A 22,136-nucleotide genomic window follows, 5' to 3' on the forward strand; every position below is an offset into this window, starting at 1 on the left:
CTTTAAGCCTCACTTTCTCTGTGATACAATGGAGAAAATAACATCCACTATTGAGAACTGTTGTGAAAATGAAATATGTTAAAAGCCCCTATCATAGTCCCTGGTAGAGAGTCAGTCCTCAGTAAGTGAAAGTTTCCTTCCCACTATGCCTCTGCTTAGCAAGTGTAATGTTCAAAATATCTGACAATCAGGAGGCATGTGGCACTGGCCATCCCTGCTTGTCAAACAGACCTTTCCCCCCATAGTTGCTGGATCATTAGGAGGTCGGAAGTGCCCCAGGGTAAAAGACAGGGCACCTCTGGTGGCTGAGGAGCACTCAAGGGGCTCTGGATGGCTGCCATTTACCATCCAGAATGAACAGTTTAATATTTTAACAACCAGCCTGGCCACACAGTGTACATCAGCTAAATATAAGCCATTATTTTAAAAGTCTACTGGTGTCCTCGATAAAAACGATAATGACAACATTGGTTCTTTCTCTTGGGTTTCGGTCATTTACAAGCACTGAGTTTAATTTTTTGCTATATGTGATGGTGGAAAAAGTATTTTAGGTATCAACTACCCCAACTCCCCTGCCATTACCATTAATCAACATAAACTAGGCTTGTATCCCTTTTGTTATAGGGCAGGATATTACCTGGCATGTGTTTGATATAAAAATTGGTTGAGCAATATTGACAGTGGACATGGGTTATATTGGAAATCCCTTAGTTGAGTGAGTCACAAAATATGGATTCCAGTCACAATTACCCACCTACTACTCTGTGCCTATGGACACTTGACCTGACAGTGCCTTAGATTCTTTATCTGCAACATCAATGTAATCATGTCCAAATGGCACTCTCATAGGTAGATTATAGTGCTTTTAAAATACTATTTGTAAAAATTCTATGCAAATGTGGGATATTTTTATTCATATTATTTACTATAAGAAATTGGATGTCAGGAGACAGTGGAGGAGAAAAGAGATAATAAACATGGCTAATAGGAAGACTGTGTTGTTTTTGTGGGGTTTTTTTAAGTGTGTAAAATGCAGGCTCAAGTTATAGGCCAGGAGACCAGAGAAGTTTAATCAGGTAAAGAGAAGGTTCAAGGAAGTGACCATGAGCTGGCCAAACATCTCAGGAGATAATAATAATTTTTAAAATGCTTTGCCTGAAAGTAGGTAGGAGAGAACAAAAGTCTGGGGGTGTTGGGAGCCCACACAGGAAGGCAATTTGGTATGCTTTGTACATTCAGAAGGAACCATGTTTGTCTCAAACACCAAAGGCTGAGAGAGTGCAGACAGTGTATGCGTGTGGAGTGTGTGGAGTAGGGGAGGTGGTTGTGTATGTGTGTGTAAACAGGCAAAGCTGAGCCCTCTAACTATGCTAGCATCTATAACCTGCAGCCCTGCAGGTTCTAAACAGTGAACTCATTACCTTGGAAACTTGAATGATTTAATACAAAGAAAGGGGGCTAAGTATTAATATTTGGGAGCTTGTTATTGGTTGAACTGTGTCCTCCAAAAAAGAGATACATTGAAGTCCTAGCCCCCAGAATCTCAGAATGTGAACTTATTTGGAAATAGGGTCACTGCACATACAGTTAGTTGAATTCAGATGAGGTCATACTAGAGTAGGGTGGGCCTCTAATCCGACGGGACTGGTGTTCTTATAAGAAGACATGGTCATGTGAAGACAGAGACACACAGAGAAAACACGGTGGCACTACAAAGGCAGAGACTGGAGTTACGCAGCTGCAAGCCAGGGAACGCCAAAGATCGCCAGCAAACCTCCAGTAGCTGGAAAGAAACAAAGCAAGATCCCTCCCCTGGAGGCTTCAGAGGAAGCCTGAGTCTGCTGGCATCTTGATTTCAGATTCTAGCCTCCAGAAGTGTTAGATAATATATTTCTGTTGTTTAAAGCTACCCAGTTTGTACTACTTGATTAGAGCAGACCCGGGAAATAAATACAGGGTGGACAAGTCTTCAACCCCAAGAGACGAGGAAAACCCACTTTAACTTCTTGCTGTTTGGTTGCACCATGAGTGCCTTCACCTGTGGCTAACTGGCATGTTGCAGCCACTACTGCCCCTCAGATATTCACAGGCACTGTTGTCATAACTGCCCTGAAGTCAGTCCCTGAACGATGAAGCCACGCAGTTTGCAGCACTCATAGCCAGGAAGATTGAAAAATCTGAAGTTTTCATGACTTTGTTATTATGAGCTGCTAAATTAACAAACTCCAGAACAACCTACCTCTGATCTTATTACATAAGAGACTTAATTATCTAATGTTCAAGTCATTTTGCTCATGATAATCTGCTAAATAGTCTCGATGTGACACTTTTTCTTTCTCTTTTAAGATAATCTTTCTTGTAGTCACAGTATGCTACTCACATACAGTGTGTTTAGTTTATAAAAAATTGTTCTGATCTTAAGCCAGGCATGTTGATGCATGCCTGTAGTAACAGCTACTTGGGAGGCTGAGGTAGAAGGAATGCTTGAGCTTAGGAGTTGGAGACCAGACTGGGCAACATAGTAAGACCCTATCTTAAAAAAAAAATTGTAGTCATCTTGACTTTTACAACCCTTTGACTATGCTAAACAATTTATTTCCCTAGTAGTATTGTTTCAAAGTACTAACACACTAATGGCATTCCACAGAACTCTTCTACATTGCTGAGTTGATACTACTCTGCCAGTATCTTTCAACTTTAGTAGTGTCCAAATGAGGTAGTAAGAGAACATGAGTAGAGAGTGTTGACAGTATGATAGTCATTTCATGCTGCAGCTTTGAGCTGCCCCAGTGAACTGTGTGTCTTGAGTGCTCATCAACATTTGATTGTACTGTGGTCACATTCCATTAGCTACCTGGTTTGTAGAATAGCTATCTGAATTAAATACTACACTTACTCAAGCTTGTGGAATAAAAATGGAAATAAAAAAGGGAAAAAACAATTTTGTTCAATTCCTCAAAAATAGGATCAAAGATCTCTCAGCTGCATTTTAAAAATAAAGCACAAGTCATCTGCAATGCTCTTATTCCACTGGCATTGGTATTGCATGCATTGTTGTATTTAATCTAAAGACCACTTATTCATACAAGCAGAAGTGAAAACATACCAGGATCAATATACTACACAGGCCATCATATGAAGACAGTGTTAATTTGAACCATTCATTACTGATTATACTTTCAAGGACTGCTTGAAAGCATTGCTCACATGAACAATATAAATGTTTGTTGAATTGAACTGAAAAATGGAAGGTCGTTCTTGTGGACATTCCTATGGAGGATTATGAAGCAAAAAGAGACTTTGTTGGAAAAGCTACTTCTCCATTTAGAAAATAAAAACGTGAGAATGGTGAAGGCCTGATTCCCAAGAGCTGCAGCCTGGGTCCCAGAGCATACTGCACACAGTCACGCATCCTGAGAGAATCCTGCACCTGAACAGTCAGACATTCACTCCTGCAATGTGCTGTCAAGGTGTCCATACCTTAAACTGCTTACTCTTCAATTGATCCACTGCAACAGGCAGGATGCAGTGCTGGCTTTTCCCAGCTAACAGGGGAACCACTTCCAGGCAATCTCAGCAAAAAGAAGCTCACCACAAACTGTTCCCTATAGAAACACTCCACATATTTTATTCAACCCAGTTAAAGTTGGAAAGTCATAAACACCTCTTTTTGCTGTTGTTGTTTTGTTTTGTTTTTGAGACAGAGTCTCACTCTGTCACCCAGACTGGAGTGCAGTGGCGCAATCTCGGCTCACTGCAAGCTTCACCTTCCAGCTTCACGCCACTCTCCTGCCTCAGCCTCCCGAGTAGCTGGGACCACAGGCGCCCACCACCACGCCCGGCTAATTTTTTGTATTTTTAGTAGAGATGGGGTTTCACCGTGTTAGCCAGGATGGTCTCGATCTCCTGACCTCATGATCCGCCTGCCTCGGCCTCCCAAAGTGCTGGGATTATAGGCGTGAGCCACCACGCCTGGCCACAAACACCTGTTAACAAACGTACAAAGCCAAGAAAATGCTTCTCTTAATTATATTTTGTGATTCTGAAAATACCAATTTGCTCTAGATTAGAACAGGAATACCATCTTCCATGTTATGCCACCCCAAATATTAGTTGAGTGATCTTAGTTATGCTTTCCTTTCAGAACAGATCTAAATCTACAGAGAAATTTGCTAGTATCAATAGTTGCGAAGACATCCTCAAACTGTTCTCCAAGTGTATCTTACCCTTTGGCTTTCTTACCAACGCATTCATTCATTCAACAGACTTTTTTTTTTTTTTTTTTTTTTTTTTTTTTTTTTTTTTGAGAGACAGAATCTAACTCTGTCACTCAGGCTGAAGTGCAGTGGTGCCATCTCAACTCACTGCAACCTCCGCCTCCCGGGTTCAAACAATTCTCCTGCCTCAGCCTCCAGAGTAGCTGGAATTACAGGTGTGTGCCACCACACCCAGCTAATTTTTGTATTTTTAGTAGAGACGGGGTTTTGCCATGTTGGCCAGGCTGGTCTCAAACTCCTGATCTCAAATGATCTGCCTGCCTTGGCCTCCCAAAGTGCTGGGATTACAGGCATGAGCCACTGCTCCTGGCCCAACAGATTTTTTTTTTTTTTTTTTTTTGAGCATGTACTCTGTATCAAGCACTATATTAAGAGCTTAGGCATCCCAAGTCCCTGCCAGAGCTGAGTCCAGTTGGGAGACCTGCCTGCCAACAACTACAGTGCCGTAGTGATATTGTATTAATGGAGGGTGTAAGGACGTGGTGGAAACTTAGGGAAAGGAGCCTCAATGTGGGCAAGGGATTAGGGAATGTTTCCCAGCGGAGCTAGCATTTGAAACTTGTCAATTAAGGAGGAATTTTCCAGAGGCCTGGGGGCCATTCCAGATGATATAATAGTACACCAAGGGTTTAAAGTTAAGACACATCAGTAGGGATTTGGAGAGTCACCTGTTGTTCACTTCTGTTGGGGCATTAAGAACCAGTAAATTGGGAGAAGTAATCTGAAATAAGGCTGGATAGATAGTGGTTGGAATATTAAGAACTTTATTCACAATTCAAAGAAGTTTTGACTTTATCCTGCAGTGTTTCTCAAAGTGGGGTTCACAAAGTCCCTAGATAACTTTTTATGTTTTTGGTTTTGTTTCAGTGATAATTGTGTTAACAATAATAATGGGAGAAGGAGGAGTAAAAACATATTCTAGATCATCTGGATGACCATTTGTCACACAGTGTTCATATTATGTTTACTATTAAGTTGGCATCAAGCCAACAGAGATGTAACAGTTGGAGATCAAAGAAGTTGCTGTTTGAACAAAGAGATTATGCTAGCTGAAATGGAATAAAGTAGTAGGAGAACTGAGTCGCCACATGGTACGTGGTTGTAGGTGTGCCAGACTCAAAATAACCCATACTATTGTGTCCTGAAACATAAGCACACTGCAAAGGACAATGGAGATTCACAAAACAGTATCATTTGTCTCATAAAACTAAAGCTGCTTACTTGAATGTTACTGGCTTTGTATAATAGTTTTTTCATAATACATTTTTTTCTTTTGGTTTTATATTTCTACAAATAAAAATGACAAGGAGTTTATATCTAGTTTTATGTTTTGTAAAACCTATTTAAGAAATATTTAAGATTTAGATAAACACTGGAATTTGCAGCATTTTTCTTTTTGTTTAAAATGGGCCTATCTATTACTCAAGTATGAAAGAAAGAGCCATAGATGATGGGAGGCAGGAGGATCATTGAAGAAATTTAAGCCGAGATTAGTGTGAACCACTTACTTTGTTAGGAGACCACTTTGGCAGTGACAGAGAGGAAATACCATCATGCAGAGATGGAAAGACATCTAGGGAGGTGACCATCTGAGTCCTTTTAGTAAAAGAACCCATTTGTTTAATCCAGAAAGCTGCTCTCAGGCAAAGGTCAGCATACTGTGGAATTAAATGACCTGACGAACTAAACTGCACTAGTGTTACAGAGCATGCCTCATCTAGCTGGAAGGTTCCCCAAACTTCTACACGCGTCATTTTCCAGACAGTTCTGTGATGATGCCAAACCGAACTTAGGAATAAATCCCAAGTTTTACTACAGAGAGCCAACAAAGTACACACAAGATGAGTTGCTATGTATCTGGTAACAAAAAACAACCAGGGCCACCGCATATAGTTCTGTAGGCCAGTTGCTGCTGAAATCTGGCTCTTCACAAAGCCATATACCTCTGACGCTGCATCTATCCAGGGAAGTTGACTTTTTCTAATTTATACAAGGGCTGGATGAATTTGCCAAGCCACGGCCCTTGGAGAGGGCTGCATCTTCTGGAGGGACACCTTCCAATTGCATGAGGTTACCTTATGGGATAGCTATGACTTAACCTTGCTTTTCTGAGATTACATCTCACCAGCATCACTGACCAAACTAACACTCTTACAGTTCAATGAGGATAATGGACTTTCTTCTCCCTAAAGTTCTGGAGAGCATATGACTTACCCATTAAAAGGCATAGTACCAAGGCATTCAACACATGCAAAGAAAGAACTAGATATTTCCAGCTTACCTCAGGGGCCATCCAGAATGGGGTGCCAACAGATGTGTTTCTCCGCAGACGCGTACTGGTGAGTTGAGCTGAAACACCTATAAGGAAAGGGTATCAGAATTCAAAAGTGAGCAAAGTGTGATGCTAGACCAGGGATTGGCAGACTTTTCCCATAAAGGCCAAATAAATACTTCAGGCTTTGTGGGCCATATGGTCTCTGTCACAACTACTCAACTCTGCTCCCATAGTACAAAAGCAGCCATAGTAAACACATAAATGAATAAATGTGGCTTCATTCCAATAAAACTTTATTTATAGATGTTGAAATTTGAATTTCATATAATTTTCACATGTCACAAAATATTTTGGGTTTTTTTTTTCCCCAATCATTTAAAAATGTAAAAACCATTCCTAGCTCATAGGCCATATGAAAATAGGCGGTAGGTCATATTTGGCCCACTAACTGTAGCCGGCAAACTACAACTCTGGAGCATTTATCACTCTATTTAAATCATTAGGATTTTTTTTTTTTCCTAACGGACATCCCTGTCTATATCACTGCAAAAATCAAAAGAAAAATATCAACAATTTAGGATCAATCCAAAATATTGTCCTATTATACTTCCAAATTATTTCACATGACTTCTTTCTTAATAAGGGGCTTCATTTTATGGAGAAAGAAGATCGGCGTGCGCTATCTCTAACAGAGCATCACTACAGACATAAAAAGACTTCAGTGCCTTATCTTGCCTAGAAGCCTGGAAACCTGGCAAGAAAGCTGTGTTTGTCAAATGGAAAAAGAATATGACTAATAATATTATCTGGGGCTCAATGTTGAGGACCTGAATTCTAATGTAACTCCTATGTCCTTTAACCAGTTCTCTTCTTCATATCACGAGGGCGTAAAGGTCCACGGGATTAAGAATCAATGTTGTCCATCCCAATTATGCTTTTTTACTAATTATGTGATTGCTTCACTTCGGAGCCTCAGTTTTACTAGGGATAATCACAACAGTCACACCTAACACAGAGGGTTCTTCTTTTTTTTTTTTTTTTTTTTCTTTGAGGTGGAGTCTTGCTCTGTCACCCAGGCTGGAGTGCAGTGGCCGGATCTCAGCTCACTGCAAGCTCCTCCTCTCGGGTTCATGCCATTCTCCTGCCTCAGCCTCCCGAGTAGCTGGGACTACAGGCGCCCGCCACCTCGCCCGGCTAGTTTTTTTGTATTTTTTAGCAGAGACGGGGTTTCACAGTGTTAGCCAGGATGGTCTCGATCTCCTGACCTCGTGATCCGCCCGTCTCGGCCTCCCAAAGTGCTGGGATTACAGGCTTGAGCCACCGCACCCGGCCAGAGGGTTCTTCTTAAGACCAACTAGGAGAACAAATGTGAAAATGATTTATAAATTGCAAAGCATTTTACACGTGTAAGGTATTCTTTTATACCACACAGAAGTCTCACATAGCCCTTAAGAGAATGACCAGAGTTGCCACTAAAGTCACTGATGACAAAAACTTAGAAACTGAACACTGTGTGTTCTTAGCAAAGGACACACCTTTGAAACATCGGCATAGATTTGCCAAGGGTTCGTGAGTTGTTTTGTTAGGGGATGACTGTTGTGTTAACTGTGGACATTCTCTTTATTAGAGAGCCAAGAAGCTCTTTAAACTCTATTAGACCTAGATAATTTCCCATTTTACCAACTCCTCCACCACCATTTTGGTAAAAACAACTATACCTTTCTAGTTTTAATTTCTAGAAATTTATTTTGCAGCCACTGAAAGTTCAGGAACCTTCTACTGGAAAGATTAAGAACACTTACGCTATGTCAAATCGCAAAGCTGCTGAGTGAATAAATCAGTATCAATTCCCATGCCATCCTCATCTTTCCAGTCTGTTTCCCCTCACAATATATTTACAGTCCCCAGAATCACGTGGAAAAAAACATTTCAAATGTTAAACATACAGCATATTATTGGAGTTACATCATTCCTTATAAAGAGGAGCATAAGACTTACACAAAATACTCCCTCTGCTATTTTTCTTTGCTTGTGTTTCAGTAAAAATACAGCAGTACGTCTAAAGCAACTTCATTTAAAGTAATTTCATCTAAGTAAATGATAAACTGATACATGCTTACGCTGAACTCTTTCTTAGCAATATGACCATAAATATCTTTCAAAAATAATCAGTCTTGTTTACTATAATGATATTGACAACATGTTTAAAGTGTTTCTCTAAATGTTTTCTCATTATTTGTAACAATGACTCTGAAGTACTATTGTTGAACTCATTTAGAAGACTAAACCTTCAATAAACTTTAAAAAAAAAAAAAACCAAATGGTTTGTTGTTTTGTGATATCAACATATGATATTACAAGGAGATATTTAATAGTTCTCTGGCCTTAGGTGATATTGCCCTGCATTTCCTCTCACACTTCCATCTCCCGTTAATGTTTCCAGTTCAACCAGCCTCACATGTAGCAGCAATAAACACAATTTAAAAGGATGTTAGCTCCCAGGCCCAGAGGACTATTTTACCTTCTGCTCACTGGGAATAAGTATGCCTAAGGCTAGTGAAAGTCATTTGAAAGACCAAACTGTTTTCTCTTTTCATATGCAAAAGAAGAAATGACAAAATGTAAATTATAGACAATTGCCCTGAGATGTGAAATTCTTAGCAGAAAACCAAAAAGTTTTTACATCAAGTTCTTCTTTTGAAACACTTTTATTTTCAATCTTTAATAAAATTGCTTCTAAAGCTGAAAATAGATTAGTAAACAGCATCTCCTAGGGTGATCCATCTGGAGCCCCCACCCCCTCCAGCTTGTGTTTGACTGGAAAAGTCCCTCAGCCTATGGTGTAGCAGAGAAGCCCCAGTCTTCTGAGATTGCAATAAACTGTCCCCTTTGGCTAAACTGCACACATCAAGAAAACAAACGACAAGCAGTCATTACCAAAGTCAACGAGCTTAACTCCTCCTTCTGTTGTCAGAAGAATGTTATTCCCCTTCACATCACGGTGGATGATTCGGTTGCTGTGCAAATGCTGAAGGCCCTGCATGGCATCCCATCACCACCAAACAACAAGAAAGAGAAAGTGGAAATTTACATGCTTATTTTAAAGCAATTACCCTAGTATTGAAAAGTCTCATGAAAGTCTACATTTGGCTACACCTTCCTGCTGTTAATAATTCTTGCATATCATAGGGCAGTTTCCCCATTGTTAATATGCAATAAGGACCCAAGCAATAAACAAACCATCCCATTCGCTGTCATACCCCGTTTGATAGATGTTCTTACCAAGAGGGCCCCATACAAGATGTATGAGATCATTGCTTCATCCAACTGCTGGCCACATCTGAGTAGACCTTTGACAAGCTCAGTGACTGAGCCCCCATTACACAGCTGCGAGAAGAGATGCCAGACACAGGCAGAGCAGGAGACCACATATAAGAAAGAAAAGAAAAAGAAATTAAGAAGAAAAGCCAACTGATACTGATTCAATGTAGTAAATTTGCAGATTACAAAACTCTAGCTTGGAATACTCAGACTTCACATTTCCATTACCCAGTCTAATCTAATTCTTTGTGTATGTATTTTTTATTCGAAGTGATGATTTGTGAGTGAAAGTGCATGTCCAAAATGCTAACTTTTAAATTGCCAAATATAAAATAAAAATAAAATGTAAAGCACATTTAGAAATTTTTTAGAAAGAAAATTTTTTGGAAAGAAAAAGCATATAAGTAATCATGGCAACTTATTGGATATTTTTCACTTTATGTGAATATTGTCTATTTTTTAACGTGCATTTTGAGGATAAAACCAGAAGAGGCAAGATGGATGCCCTTGATACCTGACAGAGAATAAATTTCAGTGATTTCTCCAGTGCTAGCAGGTATCAGAAACCCAACCAGCAGCTCTTCCTAGAATTGCCATTGCAGATAAATTTTATGTAGTGAAGTTGCATCATAAGTGCATTTATTAACCTTTTAGTGTTCAATTTTAGGCTCTCAGCAACTTTATGCTCTTCTCTCTTGTCTGTAATTAAAAACACTGTAATTTTATCTTGCATATTTGTTCTTTGTCATATATTGTATCTTACTGAAGTTTGAGTACATACATAAAGCAGCTATATTGTACTTTTTCATCAACTTAAGGATTTCCAAAGATAACTCTTACTAACTGCAGAAGTCAATGTGAAGGTTTGGGTTTGCTACAAGCCATCCTAAATCAAGGGTTCTTAACTGTTTTGAGCAGAGCATGGAAATATCCTGAAATTGTAGGCAACATGCTATATATGCATCTTGCAGTTTACTGGGGAGAAAATGCAGAGTTTTCACCAGATTCTAAAAGCTACTGAGATAGCCAAATGCCTAGGCAGATAAAAATGGGTCCCCAGAGAATCTCTGACCCGCCTCACAAGTGTTTACATCTGATGCTTTGTGCAGATGAGGGAACGTGTCCTGGGATTGTCTGGGCATCCCCACAGCAGACTGGAGCCGGACATGAACCCTGGGGGCAAATGGGTGGAGCCACGGGGAACTCACGCCTTATGCAGGGGAGGAGCCTGCTCTCTTTAGCTTACTTGGTGACCTGGGAATCAATCCGTGAGGTAGAGGGTTTGTTAGCAGGACTTCATCTCACTTTGCTTTCTTTTTTTTCCTTTTCTCCCAATAAATTCCGCTCCTCACCCTTTTATGTGTCTACCAGCCTAATCTTTCCTGGTCATGTGACAAGAACCCCATTTTGGCAGAACTAAGGAGAAAGTTCTGCAACATTTTTGGCATCCAGACGTGGGGCTTGAGGAAAGGTAACATGCAAACCAAAAAGTCTTTTTCCTTTGGCTTCTAAGCCTTTTTGTCCTCAGACTTCTTCTGAGGGTAGATAAATTATGCACTCCCCCCCCACCATGTCATTCCTGGGGGTCAGGAATGTTGGCTGAATGGACAAACTGGTGACTCACCAGCTGCCCTCTTAAGTTTCTCTCCCTGTTGGAGAAACCCATTGGCATAAAAATAAGAGATTCTTCCCTCAGACTTTTTTTTTTTTTTTTTTGAGAGGGAGTTTTGCTGTTTTTGCCCAGGCTGGAGTGCAGTGGTGTGATCTCAGCTCACCACAACCTCCGCCTCCCGAGTTCAAGCGATTCTCCTGCCTCAGCCTCCCGAGTAGCTGGGATTACAGGTATGCACCACCACACCCAGCTAATTTTGTATTTTTAGTAGAGACAGGGTTTCTCCATGTTGGTCAGGCTGGTCTCGAACTCCCGACCTCAGGTGATCTGCCCGCCTCGGCCTCCCAAAATGCTGGGATTACAGGTTTGAGCCGCAGAACCCAGCCGGCTTTTTTTTTTTTTTTTTTTTCTGAAAACATTTTACCAGGCCAGGACCCCAAATATCAGGGTTTATATTTTCTGTAAAGTTTTAATTATGAAAAAGGATTTGTGAGGTTGGTCTTAAGCTGTAGCCAATCTGATGTGCTTTGCATGACTTCCTGAATGGTCAAACAGCAAACTTTGCTGCAGGCCTCCATCTTGTTTTATGTGCTTGGAATTGTGACCTGTAACCATGTGGCAATGTTTTTGTTCTTTCATTTCACAAGGATGCCTAGGTTCAATCCTGGCTTAGGAAATGAGTACTTTCCAGTTAATATCTGTGTGACTTCTGCCATTTGCTGATTCTCTTCCCCACCATGAACAATGTCTAGCCTTTTCCTTAAATCTTCCTTTCTCTGGGTTACCTTTAAAGGTTGTAAATTTTGTAAGAATTGCTTACCCTTATCTCCTTAGAAAATACCACATACACTCACAGTGAAATCATAACCTTAAGTGAGGCTTGTTGGTTTCACCTGTGAGGTTACCTTAGTAAAGTTTGAAAGTCAGAAATACTAGATGCTTGGCATGGCTAAAATCAGTTAATAAGGGAGTTAAAAGGATTTTCTTAGAGAGTGCTCAGCTTAATTAAAAGTGGATGTCCAAGTTATGGTATATTTAAAAGGCCTTTATGCTTTTTCCTCTTTTGGGATCTTGCTTTGCTGGAAAAAGACTTTTTCCTCAGTTGACTAAATTATTTTTCTCCATTTTGCCTTACCACTCCCAATGCATGCATGGCAGGCCTTCAGATAACTACTGGGACCATGGGACTCCTTGGGAAAAACAGACGAGGCACTACTCCCTTTTGGGAAGAAATCTGTTTTTCTCATGGAACCCCAGAAATTAAAAGTAGATAGATCCCTCTCAGACTCTGTTTTTGCCCCCAGTCATGCCTGTTTACTAGGCCTTAAAAGCTGCATGTTTTCCTAGCCCTGTCTCTTAAAGGGCTCCACCGGGAGGCCAATAATCCAAATAGGAGATGGGCAAATGAAAATCTTATGGCTTCTGGGTTTTCTTTTGCCTGTCTGTGTAGTTACATATGTGTTGTGTGTGTGATGTCTATAAAAAAGAGCTCTAATTTAATTGGTCTAATGGAAGATAACTGCTTGGATCAAATTTTTTTTAAAGGGAAGATAAAAGCTGTAGTATGTTTTAGTTCATGTGACTTTAATCTTTGAGAAATAAAAACAGCCTTAAAGATTATTGGTAAAATGCAGATGTTTCAAATATAGAGAGGTGAACTAAATTATGCAGGTCAGATACTAGGTTTGCTAAGTGTTTTAAGGTTATAAACTGCCTTTTTGGTTTTTAAGAACTTTTCAACTTGTCAGCTTGACAATTGGTAAGGCCTGGGGACATATGGAATTAACCACACCCTTAATTATGTTGGAAGGAGTCAAACCCTGGCTGAACCTAGCACATAATTAAAACAACTTACCAGGTTTTATATTAAACTTAAAATTGCTAGGGGTTACCATTATAATATGTAATTGAAACTATTGGAAATAGATTTACATACAAGGTATGTAGGGACAGTAAGATGTGTTTTTTAGTAAAAGATTACAAGAAGACATGGAAATGTAAGTTCTTGCCTAGGGTTAAAGGATTGTTTTGAATTAGATAAAATAAAGCTGATGGTTTAAACAAATTCAATGTTTGAACAGATTGACTAAATTCAAAGGGGTATTATATGATTTTTCTGTAAATTGAGCATTGAAATAAAAGCACAACAAGGTACTCTTAAGGCACTAATCTGTTCTTTAGCAAAATTAGTAAAGGATTATGAAAGGTTTTTGCTTTTTTAAATTTCTGAGTCATCGTTTGGCAAAATAAATAACGTATGGTAATCTGTAATTGTATTTCAGTGTTTTAAACCACTAACATATTTAACAGGCTTCCCAAAATCAAATTTCAGTTTCAAAATTGTCTTTCCTGACGCCTGGCTTTTGGATGCTCCAGAGGGCCCTGGAGTATACAAAAGAGAGGTAAAAGGGATCATTTAACATGTTTAGTTACATGGAATTGCCAAAGTGGTGTTCAATCATATTTAGGTTATATTTTGATGAAAATATTAATGTCTGTTCCAAACTTGTATGGGATTTCTAAAATTCTAATGTCTAATGTATGTGCTATCAATCATAATTAAGGTTGTTATGTTATTGTAAACCACAGAGATACCCAAACTTCTTTGTCAATTGTGTTTCTAACTGTAACTACCCTGGTCGATTTTGTTATTCCCAAAAATTGTTGTCTTGTTTTGGTCCTTTTCAAAAGATAGTTTATAATAAACTGGACTCTGGTGCCACAGGACTGACAGGTGCTCTCAAATACAGATTTCTGATAACTTTGGAGACTGTGACATTGGAAAAAAGGGAAAACATATAGGACTCATGAAGAGCTGAAATGTTCATGAATATCAAACAAAATGAGTTAACTAAATGGACTGAACTCACAGAAAACTGAAGCTATCTTTTCAACTTTTGCTTGGAATGTTGCTGATCCTTGTTTTCTTTTTCAGAGTCAAGGCAACTTATTTTGAACTATTTATGGCCTTTAATGATTAAGGTATACTCCTGTGAACAAAATTTGGAGCATATATTTATCTCTCTCTCTCTCTCTCTCTCTCTCTCTCTCTTTGCCTGGCTTCCCCAGAATTTGGAAACTAGTTGTCAGTATTCTTAACTTATGGCAATGTAGTTGTTTGCATCAGTGCAATAAGAGTCCATTTTCTTTTGCAGTAGGATGCAGTTGGAGAAACTTTTTCCAAGGCTTTGACTGGAAGGGTATGCTTCCCTTTAAGGAGTCAAGCTCGACTTGCAGAGCTGATAAAAGCCCCTTGGGAAAACTGGCCTCACACCCTTATCTATGCAGTACCTGTATAGGGTTCCTGACCTGTGGTAAGTAAAGAATGTCACTTTATGACAGGACCAGGAGCTCTAAGTTTATCTTGGGACCTTAAGAGGAGAGGATCACCCAACTCACAGGTATTTGAGGATACTAACCCATGGCTGTGCTCAGCTATAAAAGGTCTTACCTGAAATTCCTTGTGGAACAGAGTTCCATCAAAGCCAATCTAAAAGGCCTATATAGAAACAATTATTCTTGCTGTACTTTATGCAAATAATCCGGTCAAGTATAAGACTAAAGTCTATTTTGTGAACAACTCAGTCCTATCATGATTTTTTTTTTTTTTAACAAAAAATGAAGACTGGAGAGATAGAAATTATGTTTCAAAACTTATCATACATTTGTCATTAAATTATAGACTCATTAGTTGTTTTTAAGTTTTTGCCTACATTTTAGACTAACCCTGCTTGTTCTTGTGAACCAACCAGGAATCTCCAGCTACAGCTTAGAAAGAATAAAAGGGATGGGTGATGTAAAAACCTGGATCAAAATTCTAGTTCTGAGCAATTATCCTGCAAATCCTGCCAGGTGATGGGTATAAATAGGGTGCCCATCACCCAGAGGTTTCCTTCTTGGGAAAGTAAGACCAAGGGAACTAACCAAAGCCAAGCCCCATGCACCCAGATCTTCGCAAGCATAACTATAGCCACCAGTTATCTGGGCATGTTACAAGACATCCTTTTCTCTCCCTTGTTGGAGGAGGACTCAGTTCCACAGCTTCACCTTAGCATTTGGCTTATGATAAGGAGTCCATGCAACACCCCATCTCAGAGGCACATTTTTGTCCCAAACTCAATTCCAAGCTTCAGGTCAAAGCCCTAGGAAAGAAAACTGGATCTGAGGGATCCAGAGGTAGATGATAATGGAAGTTAAAAGGCATAGCGCAGGTGAGCATGACTGATTCCTGCCAATTAAGCCAAGCTTCCCATTTCATGGATAAAGGTCATGCTACTATCCATGGCATAAATGAGGTCTAGGAAATTCAAAGGCTACTGACAGGAGAGGAGATAGGGCATACGTAGTTAAGAGTGGATACTCCCACCCCCTAGACCCCCTTTTAACAAGGGTGAAGGCTGCTTTGACACCATGAGCAGTACTCTGTCATGGTCACTGGAACTTGGGGATACAAGGATGGAGGAAAGAAAGAGGAATGGCTCACTTTCTCTCCCTCACGTACCCCATGTATTTGCTAGGAAGAGAAGGGAACCAGGGATGCCTTGCTCTCCTCTTTCTAGATGAGTAGCCATTCATCTTCAGTCTGTACCCCTTTCAAATGCATCCTGAACCCCTGGGACTCCTTTGAGAAAAAAAAAATCTTTTTTTTTCTTTCTCTTCCTCTCTTCACTGATAGGTAATTGCCTCTCTGCACTATGGGACACTTCCCTCAGATGCATCCTTCAAACTAGGAAGAGTTAATTTCCCAACCCTTAGACTGGTTGGCTTAGCTTAGGATTGGGCTCAGGGGAAGGGAGCCCAAAAGCCTGACATGCTGGCAGAAGGGTAAAAGTCTTTTTTTTTTTTTTTTTTTTTTTTTTTTACCAGTTGGGCTTTTGGCCTCCCTCTTCCTGTGCAAACATAAAAGGCCTCAAGACTTTTGAGCTATCCTTAGCCCTCACCCCCGTTTCGTTTTAATACATGTTTTCTAATAACCCAGTTTATCTCTTCTCACCTTCATGCCATCAAACTCCAAATGGTCATGCAACCAGAGCCTCAGATGATGGCCCTTTTGGCTGGGAACCCTTAGATAGGCCTCTGGGGGAGATCTGACTGCTGTTTTCCCAAAAGAGCACCCCCTGCCAGCAGGAAGCAGTTAAGAGTGGTCTTCATCCTTACCCTTATCCTTATTCTAATGGCAGTTAGATGGACTTCTTCAGGTGAGGGAATGAGACAGCCAAATGCCTAGGCAAATAAAAAGGGGTCCCTGGAGAATCTCTGACCTGCCCTACAAGTGTTTACATCCATTGCTTTTGTGCAGATGAGGGAACCTGCCCAGGGCTCGTCTGGGCATGCCCACAGCAAACCGGAGCAGACAGGCACACTGGGGAAAATGGGTGGCGCCACAGCCATGGGGAATCCCTGCCTTATGCAGGGGAGCACTCTGCTCTCTTCGGCTTATGTGGTGACCTGGGAAGCCATCAGTGAGGTAGAGGGCCTGTTTGTAGGGCTCCATCTCATTTTTCTGAGATTTTTCTTTTTTTCCTTTTTGCCCAGTAAATGCTGCCCCTCACCCTTCTATGTGTCCACAAACCTGATCTTTTCTGGTCATGGGACAAGAACCCAGCTTTGGCTGAATTAAGGAGAAAGTTCTGCAACAGTATCCTTGACCTTATCAAGGTATGTGTTATCAAGGTAAAATCCCTACTTTAAAGCCCTAGGTTTCCTCTTGGCACTTAGTCTGCAATTTGGGAAATTTGGGAAATAATTAACTAGTGAACAGCAGGTGATCCCCTGCATTGTGGCTGCCTAAGTCAGTTTACTTTTTTTTTTTTTTTTTTTGAGACAGAGTCCAGTTTTTGTTTTGTTTTTTTGAGACAGGGTCTGGTTCTTGTTGCCCAGGCAAGAGTGTAGTGGTGCAATCTCAGCTCACTGCAACCTCTGCCTCCCAGTCTCAAGCCAATCTCCCACTTCAGCCTTCTGAGTAGCTGGGACTACAGGTGCATGCCACCACACCCAGCTAATTGTTTTATTCTTATAGAGACGAGGTTTTGCATGTTGCCCAGGCTGGTCTCCAACTCCTGAGCTCAAGTGATCCAGCCCCCTCAGCCTCCCAAAGTGCCAGTATTACAGGTGTGAACCACTGTGCCTGGCTTTTCTTAAGAAAGGAAAACTGAGGAAGCACAGATTAACAGCTTCCCTGAAAGAAGATAACTTTTATCAAGATAATAATACATTAGGATCTATTCAACTCTAATTATGGAGCTCTGCAACATTTTAATAAAGGGTGAACAGATGTTTTTACTTGACATGTATATCAGTCCCTGCTACATACTTGGCAGATACCTTGCAGACATATTAAAAATCAAGATAGCCTAGAACTGAACCTGCCCATGTTTTCATCATACAATAGTATGTGACTAAAAATTATACAGAATTAAGGAATCCTTAAAACTAGCAAAAAATTACTGTCTCAGGAATGACTTAGAATGACTTAGAAGGGACCCTAAAAGCAGTGAAACGCATTGAAGGCTATGATGATTCCTTGAGTTTGGGACTATATTAAGTGGCCCTGAAATCCACTGTCTGCCAATTTCAGGTTTAACTTGCAACTCAACACCCATGGCTCTGACAGTGGCCCAAACGTTCAGTGCCAGCATAATGTCTTCCAAAGGATTCTATATTCTTTTGATTCTAACTGTGGCTCACATGACTCTGAAAGGACAAATAACATTCAGTATTCACTCTAATACCCTCGAGCACTGAATGCGTTTTCGGTGCCATAATTCATAGAACAGTCTTAAAACCTAGGCTGTTGAGAGAGACAAAATAATGTTTTCACAATTCCCCAAAATATGCTCTACATATCAAGAAACAAAAATTGGATAATTGACCACAGAGTCCACTGATGACCAGAGAAGAACCCAGGACTTGACATAAGGGAAGTTCTCACCTGACAAAAAAAAAAGAGGAGTCCTTATGGAGTTAGAGGAGATTAAGACGACAAGATTAGAATGAGGATGCTCCCTCTGGGAGGGGCTGTCTGTGTAACGGGGTAATGATAATAGAAACATCAGTTTCTTATGATCCTCTTCCCATTTGGAAATCTAAGAGGAGACCTCTTGACAACAAGGGGTGTCCATGTCAAGTGAAATGAAAGTACGGCATAGTGAGGCAGACCACGCTTGAGATTATAATAACAGTTTTCTACAGTCTGCTCACAACTTGTAAGACACTCAGAACTTCATGCTCTATTTGGGGACAGGGATAAGGTTAGAGTTTAAATAAGAAGGACAAGGAATGTGAGGACCTCATGACAGGAGGGAGTGTCAGGGACCAGGAACATCAAAGATACCAAAGGGAGAAAATACAGTTTTATTATCACAAGAACTTCGTGGTTACCATACAGTTCAGAGGCCTCTGCCCTCACTACCATGGCATCATGTAAGCATGTACTTGTACCCAGATCCAGATGCCACCCAGGGAAAAGGAAGAGGAAAGAGGGAGAGAAGAAGCCCTAAAAAACTGAGTACTTACCCAAACGACTAAGCCTTGAACTGGACAGTGAAAATTGGATATAAACACTGGAATATGCCACTCCACAAAGAAGTCACTCAAGTGGACTTAAGTTTAACAAAATGGGTTAGAATCAGTTGCCTCCTTTAGTCAGGCTGGAGGCTCAAGAACCCAGTTTAGTTCAGTTAGTGAGAAGAAAGTCACCTCTTTGTTCTCAATAGTTTGTGATTGTCCAGTTTATTACCTATTACTCAATCATGAATATGACACAATCTCTAGCCTCAAAGAGGTCACTGCCCAGTAATGGACGTATGAGTAATTACAGTGTGGAATGTGGAAGCAGGGCTGTGCCTAAGGTAGTGTGGTGGCACCAAAGAAGGAAGAGTGAACTCTGCTGAGGGAGGGCAAAGAGGGAGGGCAAAGACAGTCTAGGAAAACTTTCCAGAGGATGTAACATTTACAATGCGCTTGAAGGACAAATGGATTTTGGGCAGGTGGACAAGGGAAAGAAGATGCTGTGAAAAGGAACACAGAGACATCTTGTGCAAATGTAGGGGACATGAAAGAATGAGGGGGAGTGTGCATGTGAGTGTGCATGTGTATGATGAGTTCTAAATACTCTACTACCGTTGGGACAAAGGGTGCCAGAATCCTGGGGCAGGGAGATGGAGAAAGAAGGCCAATGACAGGGAATGACAGGTATGCCCTGCTAAGGAGTATGAGCTTTATTGTAATATACTACATATACTACTCATATAATATATACTCATATACTACCCATATCATATATACCCATATACTACCCATATAATATTCTATGTATATAATACCATGATATATCACTAGACAAAAAGGAAACTATTAACAGATTTTAGGCAGGAGGTCTCAATGTTCAGATTGCCATTCTAGAAAAATGACTTGGTCAGCAGATTGGAGGATGGACAGAAGACAACACTAGGAACTGGAGTATCCATTAGAAGATGTTGAGGTAATCAAGGGAGGCGGGGTCAAAAAGTCATGAAGATAAAAGGAAGGGAGAGATTTGGAAGACTTTTTTGAGATAGAAATGACAGGAATTTCTGACCAGCCACATGTGAAAGATGAGGAAGAGACAGAGTCTAGGGAAACTGTGAGAATTAGGAAAATATCAATAGTCTTTGCTCCTCTAAAGCAAAGGCAGTAATAGGGATTCAAAGCATGACAGAACCTTCATCAGGACCACTCCCCACCCTAGCTCACATCTCAGGGAGGCACAGGCTTTCTTGCATTGCAAGTATGCTATTAAAATTGTACTGAGAGAAATTTTAAATTAAATGCTGGGTGATGATCCAAGAAAATGCAACCCTGGAATTTTCCCCTGACACCTCTTTTTGGTCTCTCTCCCCGCCCTACTTTTAAGTGTGACCATTTTTGCAACAAAAGCCTCTTCAGCAATATTTTATATAGGTAGCCAACTTACAAACTTTATTTGTAACTCTAGAACCTACAAAGGGATTAAGAGTGGCTATTTGTCAGCAGGATCAAAACTCAGCTATGGATTTAAAAACAACAAAGGAATCTTACCCAACCAGTGCTTTTTGTTCACTAAATGTCAGAGTATAAGAGCTGTCTGACTTCCCAGAACTCACAGAAACATATAATTAAACTGCTCAGGACACTTTTAAAGGAAGCTGTCCTGTGAAGTTGATAAGCCCACCAGCAAGGTTTTCAAGGGCAGCCTATGGGTTATAGAAAAAAGACTGGGCACTTGGATATAAAAAAAGAAAGCAGGTGCACACTGACAACTGTCTAATCAGAATAAGTGTTCAGTGAAATGGGTTGAACGTTTTAAAAGCATGACAAATAATTATATTTAAATGCATCAAGTAAAATAATCCCTTTAGAATTGTAAGAAGGCAACCAAGTCTCCCACCCCAGCCCTGAGGGTTGGCACATCAGCCCTTTATTCCCACCCACTCTGTCGGCCACCAGATTCAAATACAGAAGTGTGTTTTCATTCCTGCAGTTCCTCCCTACACCCTCAGCATTCAGGAAATGTGGCAGCTGAATGCATCTAGAATTTAATGAGCATTTTGCTCCAAACCAAGAAAAATAGAAAAATCATTTACATTCCACATCTATTTTCCAAAATGTCATTGTATATTGATTCAATCACAGTATGTGCATTTGTTAAGACAGTCATAATTTCAAGCAATGAAATGTTCCTTGCTCAATGAGCCATCAACTTTCTTCCACATTATTAAAGAACGGCCCATGCAACACAATCACCAGACCTGGACTCGAACGTTCAAGTAGATTTTGTATGAGCATGCTGCTTTGACCTAGTCAGTTTGCAGAATTAAGAGGAATTTGTTTTGGGTGCCCCTTTGTTCAGCAGACTTTGTATTTTAAGGGTGTTAGGTTCTACAGATAGCATAAAGGAAAAGTCAAAGATAGTCAAAATTACTGTAGAAAATCCCTTAGGAAGTATCATGTTGGATATTGTCCACCTCTCAGTAATTCTAGAACAGCACATTTTTTCCTACTGTGTTGGACAAATCATGTTTATTTTACTGAAAGCCAGCTAAAGTCACTGACTTGCCACAAGACCAATGAATACTATGTCACTTGAAACCCTCGAGCTTCTATCAGAGTGGAGAGATGTTCATACCACGAGAGGGAAGTGGGCCCTGAGAGTGACCTCCCATCTCATTCTCTTTCCGGGGCACATCCTTATTGAATAGAGCCAAGAGTGGGCAGAAGCACTCCCACGCCTCAGCCTCTTAACTCTCTCTGTTTTGAACACATATAATATGTTTGTAGGATGCAATGCTGTTCCATTTCAAAGTCCTTCCCTTCTCCAGTCTCAAGTTTTCTGTGCCTTCATCCTGGCTCCCAGCATTCCAATGTCTCTCACTCTAGAACCCACTGAGTCAGTGTTCAATGCTGCAGTACTTTCTAACCGCTTCTGGCCAATCAAAATCCACCAGTCCTACGTTTGAGTCCATCAGAGTATGACTAAGACCCTGATTTGTTAACCTGATAAACTTAATTCATGCCACAGTATCAACAGGTGAAAATGGTTCGATGTATAGCACTTCCAGTGATATTCAGGCCTAGATTATACTTTCTAAGGCCTTGGATAAAAGCAAAACCTGGACAAAGGTCAGTCAGTGGG

The 22,136-nt window shown here is 40.4% G+C and overlaps 1 protein-coding gene across 1 annotated transcript in view; it reads right to left on the reverse strand.

The window, feature by feature from the left end:
• The window catches only part of LOC117094878 (myosin-IIIb-like), a 38,483-nt gene that overhangs the window by 11,969 nt on the left and 4,378 nt on the right, over positions 1 to 22,136 (reverse strand). Inside the window, exons 3-5 of the mRNA XM_033231171.1 lie at positions 9,835 to 9,939; positions 9,490 to 9,589; positions 6,559 to 6,635 (exon numbers count right to left, since the gene is read on the reverse strand). Coding sequence (XP_033087062.1) covers positions 6,559 to 6,635; positions 9,490 to 9,589; positions 9,835 to 9,939 — 282 coding nt within the window. The remainder of the gene's footprint in view (positions 1 to 6,558; positions 6,636 to 9,489; positions 9,590 to 9,834; positions 9,940 to 22,136) is intronic.

The sequence above is a fragment of the Trachypithecus francoisi genome, unplaced genomic scaffold (assembly GCF_009764315.1).
Source record: "Trachypithecus francoisi isolate TF-2019V2 unplaced genomic scaffold, Tfra_2.0 Lachesis_group13, whole genome shotgun sequence".
Classification (NCBI taxonomy): domain Eukaryota; kingdom Metazoa; phylum Chordata; class Mammalia; order Primates; family Cercopithecidae; genus Trachypithecus; species Trachypithecus francoisi.